This window comes from Argentina silus, assembly GCF_951799395.1.
Source record: "Argentina silus genome assembly, chromosome: 13".
Taxonomy (NCBI): domain Eukaryota; kingdom Metazoa; phylum Chordata; class Actinopteri; order Argentiniformes; family Argentinidae; genus Argentina; species Argentina silus.
This window is the reverse complement of record NC_139667.1, coordinates 3,137,010-3,148,682: the sequence shown is the minus strand read 5'-3', so window position 1 is coordinate 3,148,682 and position 11,673 is coordinate 3,137,010. Positions and strand designations below refer to the sequence as shown.

General features: G+C 46.0%; 2 protein-coding genes across 3 annotated transcripts; one reads left to right on the top strand and one right to left on the bottom strand.

Moving 5' to 3' along the window:
• Window positions 1–1,640: 1,640 nt before the first annotated feature.
• LOC310814161 (hepatic sodium/bile acid cotransporter-like) lies at window positions 1,641–4,144 on the top strand (the record flags this gene model as incomplete). Its single annotated transcript, XM_083683461.1, has 5 exons — window positions 1,641–1,936; window positions 2,136–2,340; window positions 3,305–3,483; window positions 3,692–3,891; window positions 4,089–4,144. The coding sequence occupies exons 1-5, from the start codon at window positions 1,647–1,649 to the stop codon at window positions 4,142–4,144; spliced, it is 930 nt and encodes a 309-aa protein (XP_083539587.1). The 5' UTR covers window positions 1,641–1,646.
• An 854-nt stretch (window positions 4,145–4,998) lies between these two features.
• LOC310814436 (sushi domain-containing protein 4-like) lies at window positions 4,999–11,248 on the bottom strand. Of its 2 annotated transcripts, none has more exons than XM_083683850.1 (9): window positions 11,049–11,248; window positions 9,807–9,960; window positions 8,898–9,089; window positions 8,559–8,750; window positions 8,081–8,320; window positions 7,771–7,965; window positions 7,499–7,637; window positions 6,885–7,315; window positions 4,999–6,573 (listed from the first exon to the last, which is right to left on the bottom strand). In XM_083683850.1, exons 2-9 carry the CDS (start codon window positions 9,922–9,924, stop codon window positions 6,548–6,550), a joined length of 1,533 nt encoding a protein of 510 aa, XP_083539976.1. In that variant the 5' UTR covers window positions 9,925–9,960; window positions 11,049–11,248; the 3' UTR covers window positions 4,999–6,547. The 2 variants fall into 2 exon arrangements, with proteins under 2 accessions (XP_083539976.1, XP_083539977.1); XM_083683851.1 differs by having other exon boundaries at window positions 8,081–8,272.
• Window positions 11,249–11,673: the final 425 nt, after the last annotated feature.

The window sequence follows — 11,673 nt, the reverse complement described above, 5'->3', positions numbered from 1 at the left end:
GCTGCTTCCTGTAGTCCACGATCATCTCCTTCGTTTTGCTGATGTTGAGGGAGAGGTTGTTGTCCTGTGCACCAACTCCTCCGGCTGTGGAATACAATGGTCCGCAAAATGAATGGGAGTGTAAGGAGAGACAGAGATAGTGTCACAGCCCATGGACATCCAAGTCATAGGCAGGCGCATGACCAGAAATAATGAGAGGTCTAATGTGTGTCCATGGTTGTATGTGGCTCAGGCTTTGGCAGTTTAGCAAATTGAGGAATTCTGCAGCCACAGAGCTATTTCGTGAGTCAACATGGATGATGAAGTCACTCGAAACCACACACACAGTCAAAGTCAAAGTCTTGTTTATTTGTCATTACATTGAATACAATAAAAATAATAAAAAAATAAAATAAAATAAAAATTCTTCTAGCTTTGTCTAAAGGCGTCTGGTAAATGCCATAAATGTAAATGTAAAAATACAAGTATACAATGGAACCAAATTGCCTGAGGAAGAGCAGCTCTACAACATCAACAATAGAATATAACAAGGAGAATAAATCAAATAGTAATAACATTAAATACAGTAAAAAATATCTATATATACAGAATTTTTGTAGCAAGAAGTTCCAGTATTGTATTCTAGGGGGCATTCTATTTGAACAATCATTTGGCCCAAATCTTTTTCAGCTCTCGTAGCAGCTGAAAGTCACAAGGGGACTATCTTACAATTGTACAGAAGGGCTCCTCTCTCTCCCTGACAAGCACCTCAGGCTAATACTATTGTATGGCCACAGTACATTTATACAGTGCACCGACGTAATCTGTATCCACGAAGACATCAACAGAGTCATTCAATACTACGGGATAGATTTTATATCTTGAAGTGAACGGTTGTCTGGTCATTAACATTTTTGATTTGATTCTTTGATCTTTACTCTGATTTGGTGGTTTGATTTGAGACTTTAAAATTGCAATAAACACGCACACTACCATGTTTGTTTGTGGTGCAGGGAATACAAGCCTATAAACCCCCCCCCCCCCCCCCCCCACCCCCCATTCATGCATTACAATGAGCCCGTCCTCAGATTTCCACCTCCACCAGCCTCCCCTGGAGTTCCAGCGTATCTTAATCGCCCCTGACATCCTGCCCTCAGAGGTACAGGGGCAGTTTGATCTACGCAGCAGCTGCCCAGGACAAGAGAAACACTTCTTTTAGTTACCACAGGGCCTGCCTCTGCCACCGGCCACAGTAGCCTCCACGTCAGGGAGAATAAGCTTGTTCACAAAAAAACTAAATGTGCTTGGAGATAACTTTCTCGCTGTTGATAGTAAAGAGGATTTATATGAATGTGCTTCTGAGTGTCTAGTCTAGATTCAAATGTCTGGATCGTATGTTTTGAGGTGTACTGTAACTAGACAGGGTGAGTTACACCCCTGCAGTTAAGTCAATGAGATAACTATGAACCCATTGCTCTCCATTGATATGGTGCATCTTGTTTGTTTGTTTGTTTGTTTGTTATGCTCAGGCCAGAGTGAGTGAATCATAAACAAACAGCTTTGGGATGAATGGCACCATGAACCAGACAGAGGGACAGTACAGAGGCAACGATGATGTCTCAAATCACAACATCACACTCAATGGCACCATTGTTTTCTCCCCGGCCATGGACATGGCCATCAACTGCATCACCATAATGATCCTCTTCGTCACCATGGTGTCCCTGGGCTGCACCATGGAGATCTCCAAGATCAAGGCCCACATCCTGAAGCCCAAAGGGGTGGCCATCGCGCTGGTGTCCCAGTTTGGCATCATGCCCCTCACTGCCTTCAGCCTGGCCAAAATCTTGCAACTGGGCCCCATGGAGGCTGTGACCGTGCTGATCTGTGGCTGCTGTCCGGGGGGAAACCTGTCCAACGTTTTTGCCCTGGCCCTCAATGGTGACATGAACCTAAGGTAGCCCCTCATTCACATATTGATCTTCTTCTGTTGTGAGTAGATAACAACTGGCTGCTGGAGTTTCTCAGCGTGATGTCTTTCTCTTCTCTCTCTCTCTCTTCTCTCTCTCTCTGTCTTCTCTCTCTTCTCTCTCTCTTCTCTCTCTCTCTTCTCTCTCTCTGTCTCTCTCTCTCTTCTCTCTCTCTCTCTCCTACAGCATTGTAATGACCACGTGTTCCACTGTCATGGCACTGGGCATGATGCCTCTGCTGCTTTACCTATACTGCCAAGGCTTCAATAATCTGGAAAGCGCTGTGCCTTACACTGGCATCACCCTTGCTCTTATGATGACCCTGGTGCCCTGTGCCATTGGCATTGCCATCAATCACCGGAAACCAAACTACTCTCCGATCATCCTCAAGGTGAGCTTGACTCCGTACCCTGTTTTTTTTTTGGACCAGCTGGTTGTAGCTGCAGTATATGAGGATAGGATTAGGTTTCTCTAGTCATAGTGTCATAGAATTTAAGTAACAATACTTTGAAATAAAATACCGTTAACCGGAGCTGTTGATTCATTCAAAGACTTTATTCATGCAGAATATGTAGCCGTTCAGGTTTGCAAAGTTGACCCTGTTTTTACCTCAGTCACCTGTCTTTATAGATTTCACACAGGTTAACACCTTCTATTCAACGCATTTCTGTTTCCTGTCTACATACACCAATAACATTCAAGAATTACATTTCGTCATCAAGGTGGGCGACTCCCACCTGGCTGGCGCCAATTCGTCTGGTCAGGCCTTGCCAACCCTATCTTTTAATTACTCTGTCCTGGTTTCTGCAGCTTTGATCCTTTGTTTTCTTCACCTCTAGCCAACCCCTCAATCTGACCTTACCCCTCTTTACTGCCTTCTCCAAATATTCTAGGACCATCTGTTTTCTTGTGACCTTTTCCCCTAGGTGTGGGATTACAAACCCTTATATGTCTACCATAATAGTGTATACGCTGTTTGAGATACGTTCGTTTACAGCATACAGTACCAGTCAAAGGTTTGGACACACCTTGCCAAGAGTGTGCAAAGCTGTCATCAAAGCAAAAGGTGGCTACTTTGAAGAATCTAAAATATAAAACATATACTGGTTTGTTTAACACTTTTTTGTTTACTACATAATTCCATATGTGTTCCTTCACAGTTTTGATGTCTTCAATATTAATCTACAATGTAGAAAATAATAATAATAATAATAATAAAGAAAAACCATTGAATGAGAAGGTGTGTCCAAACTTTTGACTGGTACTGTACAACTGACTGTTCAAAATTCAAATATCTATCAGAGACAAACTGCCAGCCTGTGTGAAGACGTGCCTGAGGTATTCTAACTGTACAGGTTGGGCTAAGCATATTAGTGATCGCCTCGGTGGCTATCGGAGTGATGGCTGGCATGACTATTGGGGGATCAGTGTGGGTGGTTCTCTCACCTCAACTCATGACTGCCGCTGCCCTGATGCCTCTGACAGGCTTCACGCTTGGATACGTCATGTCCACGGTCTTCAAAGCCAACCATCAGTAAGTGAGTCATCATTGGACATCAGTGGAGGCTGGTGGAGGTAGAAATCGGTGGACGGGCTCATTGTAATGCATGGAATGAGCCTGTCCTCCGATTTCTGCCTCCACCAGCCTCCCCGGTTGAACATCTACTGCAGGCTAGACCGTAGACATGTAAACCCTGAAGTATTCAACAGAGGAAAAATAAAGAAAAAATCTGCCCTCTCAGATGCAGGAGGACTATCTCTATGGAGACCGGCTGTCAGAACATCCAGCTGTGCTCCACCATCTTGAAGGTGGCCTTTCTCCCCGAGGTCATTGGACCCCTGTATCTGTTCCCGCTCATCTACATCATATTCCAGGGAGGAGAGGCTCTGCTTTTCATCTTCTTCTTCAGATGTTACCAGACGTTCAAGACACAAGCTGAGGGTAAGTGTCACAGCTGGCTGAGTAACACCGGGGTAGGTTTGAAGGAGCATACTGTACCCAATCACTGACAGTGTGTCAACAAATGCTTTCACTATTACGCCTATGTACCTAAAACGTTTCTTAACAGATGAAAATAAAGCATTCACTCACGGGAAGAGAAAGAGACTGCTCATTGTCGTCTTCTTTCTGTTCCATAGAAAAGCCTGCATACCTGACAGTGGACCAGAAAGTGGAGGAAATAAAGGCACCTTAGGTTAAGGAGGCAGAGAACCTATAGAGCAGCAGACCAAACTGAACTGAAGGAAACAGGCCGCATCGCTCACACCCCACCATGAAGAGGGCACTGAAAGGAGAGGGATGACTCAGACAGGAACTGTGTTCTGAGGGTAGACCTACTTGGGCAGCCTTATAGGCATTGTAATGTAAGGCATTTTTTCTGGGCTGTTTTGGTGACGGGGGTGAGCAGCACCATTTTACCAATGCAACTGTATGGAAGTGGAATACAGTGTTATTATATTGTTGTTATGGCTCACAAGCAAGCAAGTCACTGCTTACTAAAATGAGGGATAAATAGTAACTATGTATTCTAGGGCAAAATATATTTGTAATATTCTTGTGAATTGTGACCATTAACATGAATATTATGGATTGCTGAATGTCATGCAAAGGTATTTTATAGATATGGATGTAGTCATAATTCAATAACTAAATGTTGAGATTTTATACCAAATTCCCAATGACTAATGTCATTGATCCATTATCCAGGTATCCTGTCTCATCTTTTCAACTGACGGTATGAAGTAGCCAATGAAATGCCATCGGTGCTTTTGTAAGAAAACTAAAAAAATAATAATGGATTGATGTTTATAATGTATATATATATAAATGTACTTTGAATACAAAGTCCATCTTTATTTCTTTGCTAATGTGCCAAATGGAACAGATAATGAGAACTTTGCTACTAGATGACCTAGCATAGGAGCTAGTGCTAAGAGCATGCTAAATGCTAAATGCTAAATGCATGACAATGCCACCTAGTGCTGAAAGCCATTCCTCATCGGTAAGATGTTCACTGAAATTGTCAAAAGGACCAAAACCAACACCACGCACACTTAAAATCATATTTATTAAAAATTATCACAGGGTATATACAGAGTAAAATTAACTTAAATCTTTTTTTTTTTTTTTTTGTACAAATAATAACATACTATTGTCACACCAAACAGATCGTCCGGCATTGTTCAGTCCAAAAGGAAACCCAAAGCAACTGAAACAAGTTCAATAGACATGACATCGAGTTTCTGTACAATAATTACCTGCTTTTTTATGTATGGTAAACCCAAGTAACTTTATGGTCTCACACACATTACGTCCTTAGGTCAATCAAAGTTAACATACCCATCTTAATATCCTTTTCAAGAATTGAGGAAACATCGAAGGACACGGCTGATCAACAGCATTCTGGACGTGAATATATTAAATACTCAATTCAGTTTTCATATCTATACTCCAAGAACATCATTTCAAAAACAACCCGAATAAATATAACGTATAATATTTTCAGGTGTCCGAGCGCCACGTGTAGTCTGACAAGGCTCCGTTATGGTTACGTCTCAGAGCTGAAGAGACTGGAAATTGACATTCATCTTAAAATTCATTTTCCAAATGAAAACCATTACAAAGGGCGCTTGTGCATAGTGGAAAACTAAGGCCAACAGAGGGAAAGGGGGGATGGGAATATGAACGGGGGGGGGGGGGGGGGGGGGGGTGAATAATACCTTCATGCCTCAAAGAATAGAGAAACCAGGAATGGGCCACATGCAGGGTGCATAATGTCACCAGAGCAGAAGCACTACACCACTAGGAGCCGTGAAAATGTGTGCCCTCAACCTGGGGAACTGTTGCCCGCGGTGCAATAACTATATGACATCATATGTGTGAGCTGTGCTATCCAAAATAGCCAATGACATAATGATCACATCTATTCATCCTTCCCTGTCAACTCACCAGGAGTAGAAAAAATGTGTGTGTGTGTGTGTGTGTGTGAGAGGATGTGGAGTTCTAAATTGCACTGGCCATAATGCATCATTCATGACGTGCTGCTGTGAAGCAGAGATAACGTTTAAATGGTACGACAATGGCAGACACGGTACGAGGTGCAATCACTATTTTCGAAAATGTGTCGTGCAGACTGAAATAAATCGATGTAACGTTTTTGAAGGACATACTGCACTGAGCCCTTCAAAAACCCGTCCACGGTCAGGATTCACCCTCTTTTCCTTTCTCTTTACGGCTGTGTGACTCCAAGCTAAGCCAATGGTTAAAAGGGCAAACTGTGGTGTCAGACATCAGACATACACAGTAGTGTAAGAAGTCCTATAAAATCTTTAAGCATGTATGTACACGTGAAACCCCCTCAGCGCCCACTCTTCCCGATGGGAGCGAGGTATTCTTCTGAGCATTGCACAGCTTCACTCAGTGCGTCTTGAGGTGACTAGTCTGTGTCTATGCAGCTGCTGTGGCGGGCGGGGTGGGGTGGCGGTGGGGGTGGGGGGGGGGCTTCAGAGAGGCCTCTTGATCAACACTGCAGCTCTACAGCAACGCTGTCTGTTGCTCCGGGGAGGGTCTCGGCACACCCAGGAGACTGCAGCACGCTTCAAGCCTCCTTTAACAAAGGCATATCTGCAGGAACAAACCAGGACAAGCCATGGTACATGGCTGCGTTAACACACGGAGATGCAGACACAGTTTATGGGCTAGTATTTGTGGTCCTCTGCGGCTCAGTTGGTAGAGCATGGTGTTAACAACGCTAAGGTTGTGGGTTTGATTCCCACTGGGACCATATATACACTGAAGTGTATGCACTCACTGCAATGTAAGTCGCTTTGGATAAAAGCGTCAGCTAAATGGCATATATATATATATATATTATATTATTATTTAGTGTTTACCATAGAGAGATGATGTGTTGGAGAGAAAGGGTGATACCATACCGTCAGAGTAGTCCATCTCAGAGTCCAGGAGGGGCACGGTGTGGTGCTCACTGCCTGTCGAGCCCCTCCGCTGAGCGGGCGTGGGCGGTGCAGCGGCCTGTCCCGGGCCCCAGCAGGGGGGTGACGACGGGGAGGGGGACAAAGAGGAGGAGGAGGAGGAGGATGACGACGACGGGGGCACAGGGTGGACCACCACCATCTCTGAGAGCTGAGAGAGGTTGGAGGGCCTGGAGGGCCCGGCCTGGGCGATGAGGGGCTCTGTCCCTGCAGCCTGCTGCTGGCCCTCTGACAGCACTATCTGCACTCGTGACTCGGAGCCGAGAGCCGAGGCGGCTCCTCCACCGCACACCGCCTCCTCGTAGGAGGGCAGGGCCACTTGCACCCCCTCCACCATGATGGACACGGGCTGGCCTGACACCCCCTGATCACGCCTGTGTGTGGAACCAAGGGGTGTTAATATCAAACCACTTTGCACTTTTAAAAGCTGGGTGGAAAAGCTAGTTGTATCAGACAAACGCACAGTTCTACTGTGGGGTTAGCCAACATCAGCCGGTGCTGAACAGACGTGTGTGTGTGTGTGTGTGTGTGTGTGTGTGTGTTTAGAGAGCATTCACCGGCTGTGATGAAAGGACTTGAGTTTAGGCTGAAGCAGCACAAACAGCACCACGAGCAGCAGGATGAGAGCCACTGAGCTGGCAGTGGATGCCAAGATGGACAGGGTGGGCATTCCCAATGGCAGGGCAGGGTCCCTGTCTGTGAGGGAGAGGTGGGGGGGGGGGGGTACAAGGGAATGGTGTTTACTGGACACACACTCAAACACTGAATTATATCACTAATGTTTAAAAGTTGTTTTAAATTAACATTAATCCCACACATCATGACCTACCTTGATCCAGGAGACAGCTGATCTGCATGGGCCCGTCCCACTCCCCGTCCTGGCAGGTCAGGTATTTGTAGTCTCCCTTCAGGATGTAGCCTTCGTCACAGAAGTACTCAATCACAGTGCGATGGTTTAGCCTACGGCAGGGGGTGGGGTGGCAGGTGTACCCGCCGTTCTCTGGCTCAAATGGCGGCAGACACACTGTCCACGGGAAACAAGACAACCCTAAATCAATACCCTCTTAGACCTGCCTTTCAGACTGCACGTGTTATTGTGCGTGTAAATGAATGTCTTCAGTCAGTCGGGTCATTAGTACCGTCACTGCGCAGGCAGCGGGGTGGGTCCGTGGACCAGTGGCCCAGGGAGGTGCAGGTGATGGTGCTGGGGCCATCAGCCACGTAGCCCGGGTCACAGCTGTACTGGAGAACCGTGTCCACAGGGAAGGAGCCTCGGTTGGTCTCCGTCAGGTTCGCTGTGCCATGCAGGACCATGAACGGCCTCACACAGCCTAAAGAGGGAGGACCGGGGAGGAGATCTATGACTGTTCCAGGAGAGCCTGCCAAAACGCTTAAATCAGAGTCTGTGTTGCCATGACTAATACAACTTGTAAGAACCTACACTGACTCCAGTCATACAATATCATTCACAATACCTAGTTGCAAAACCTATACATGAATCATTAATGGTAATGTGAAAAAGGCTGTAACCTGAACCAGCATTTCAGATGCCCCAAAAAACCTGAGCTAAAATCTAATTGACAATGGCAATGACTTGGAGCTGGAAGATTCACCAACCTTGGTTGACACAGCTCATCTGCATGGGCCTGTCCCACTCCCCGTCCTGGCAGGTCAGGTGTTTGTAGTCTCCCTTCAGGATGTAGCCTTCGTTACAGAAGTACTCAATCACAGTGCTATGGGTTAGCCGGTGGCAGGGGGCAGGGTGGCAGGAGTACCCCCCGTTCTCTGGCTCAAGAGGAAGCCGACACACTGACAGACAGGAAAACATCGCAACTATTATTAGTAAACTTATCAACCTGCATCATACAATGTATATATTTCCGCTTTCCCTTGCATGGACTCACAATGAGTATCATATTAACCTCATTGTGGAAAGGCAAACAGAGAGTGGCTCACCATCACTGCGCAGGCAGCGGGGTGGGTCTGTGGACCAGCGGCCCAGGGAGGTGCAGGTGATGGTGCTGGGGCCATCAGCCACGTAGCCCGGGTCACAGCTGTACTGGAGCACTGTGTCCACAGGGAGGGAGCCTCGGTTGGTCTCGGTCAGGTTGACCCAGCTGTTCTGGACCATGTACGGCCTCACACATCCTAAAGAGGGAGGAGAGGAAATTCTGTATCTAAAAAGCTATACTGCCAGTACGCAATAGTATCTTAGTGAGCCTGAATGGAGACAAGTCATACAATACATTGTGAGTTTGCCCACAACAGGGTTGTCACAAGTAAGTAGAGATGCTTAGCTGAACCTTTGCTGAGTGATCCACTCTCGTCACTGAGAAATGTGTGATCTGTAACTGTTCTCAGACGATTCTCGCATACTGAGGTCTTGTGCTATATTTTGAAAAATGTTTCAGTGTATGGGGTTTGAAAACATCTCTGCTGTTCAAGGATTCTCTGTCATGTGAGTGGGTTTTCTTCAAATACCCACACAACAGAATGCCCAGTGGCTTATATAACAACCATGAGTCACAGAGGCAGTGGGAGCCGAGTGGGAACAAAAAGAGGAGGACCTACAACAGATTTCACAGGCCCCCATCCAGCTGTGAGGTGGAGGAGAAGACATGAGAACACTACGTTTAATCGTGACTGAGCTACTGGTGTGTTAAGGCTACATGTGGGCTGACTGATTGTTCTGAGCCACCGACTCCTATGTTATTATTTCCCACAAGTAGCAAAGCACATTTGGCCTTGTTAGACACAGAGAGGAGCTGAGTTGGTGTGTGCAACAGTTATGTGAAAGAAGCAGTGCTGAGTGAGGAGTTGAGTGAGGAGGTCTCATGTTACAGACAGCATAGGGTGGGTTCTTACCTGACCCTTGTCCAGTGGAGACCACAGTCAGGGCGAGCAGCAGAGAAAGGGACCATTTGTCAGCAGAGGTGGGGGGCCCAAAGGCGTTTGACATTGACCCTATCATTCCATTGCACATCTTTTACTTCCAGTGCAGAGGGAGAGTCCACTCAACCTAGGGGAGATAGATGTGCACAAGGCTATCACTTGACCTTGCAAAGCACAGACCTAACCTAATGGTACACCTCTCGTTCAGAAAATTGGCCTGGGCCACAAGCTTTTCCCTTTGCTTTCCTGGCAACCTAGAACAGGAAGGACGCTGGACATAGGCTACATCCTTGTTACGTAGTTTCCAAACCATTACAGAGTATATTAGATAACACTGCAACATAATTAGATGAATCACTCCACGCCCTGATCTTCCAAGCTGACACCTGGTAAGTATTCTGCAAGGCTTGCCTGGGACTTGTGCCAGAATGGTGGGTGTGATCTCACTACCATGCCTTAGGACAAGACACTGAAAAAAACAAACCTCTCTAGTGACTGACCATGAAAATAATATTTAAATCAACGCCACTGCATGAAATAAATTGCCAACTGTATGGCAATATTCAAGGTCTAAGATGACACCTAGGCTACTCAATTGAAAATCAGACCTGAAAGAGCTCTGAAAAAGCAACCCAATATATGATCTTGACAATATGAACTCTATAACAATTTCATTCAGACTAGGCATTACTTACTAGTCTGAATCATTAGACTAGTATTTAAATGGTGAAAAATCCTTATTTGGCTTCAATGCACAAGACCTGAAAATGGTTCCACACACCCATTTCAGGGAACGTTTCCTTGTAAGGGATGAATGTTCAGGGAAAACAAGGACAAATATGCAAGATAACACAGTTAGCTAGCTAGCCAGCGTTTTTTGGCATGGCATTAATGTTAGCTAACTAACGTTAGTTTCATTCACAAACCATTTGAACTTCTTCTATTAGCAGATAAGCAAATGATGCCCAAAATAACAACACAGACCATACTCGTTCATTGTTTGCTTCTGAGTCCGTAGCTGGCTAACGCTGGCTACCAGCTAGCATGCTCTTCTTCTTTTCTTGGACGTTAGCAAAAATATGGAGCTAGTGAGCTAAATCAATGGCAATCTACCTAAACTACTACACATGTTGGTGAGCTAAGCTGGTTAGCTGCCTGACTGCGAGGTAGCCCAATGTTGTGACGTTAGCCCTAGAAAGCTAGCAGGCTACTTACCCACAACACGGCCTGGCCAGCCTCACCAGCCTCACCAGCCTCCTCACTGACACGAATCCTCCTCCCGCTTCTTCACTGCGGAGACATCCACTGTGCCGCTAAGTACGGCTAGTACTGTATTCAGTGAACGTATCGCTGAAAATGGCTCCTGCTACTCGGAGGAGGACAGCCAGGGGAGAGGGATCCCGATAACTAGCTAGCCGGGCTAAGATGCTTTGTTTGATTGAATAGCATCAGCTGAGCTGCCTCGTTTTCACGAAAACACCCCATCTCCGACTCCCTAGTTACCACATCCGGGCAATATTTGCGTCCTTAGATACCACTCCCAACATGGACCGCTCTGCTCGAACACTCCGGCTCAGATCACACCTAATCAGGTACCTTAAAGTTGTGGACGTGCTTTGCTTTGCTTTTCCTTCAATACAATATCAAATGTGAATCTTTATCTTCTTTAGCTTGGTCTAAAAAGTGAACGCTTTCTTCGTCGCATGAACGCAAACTAGCTAAGGCTACGACCCCGACAACAGCAAGCTAGCTGACAACTTCAGCGCCGCGGTTGTTGCTGATGCGGTGTCTCGGATGTGATTCGGCGGTTGTCGTCTAGCTAACTTGTGGCTAACGAAGT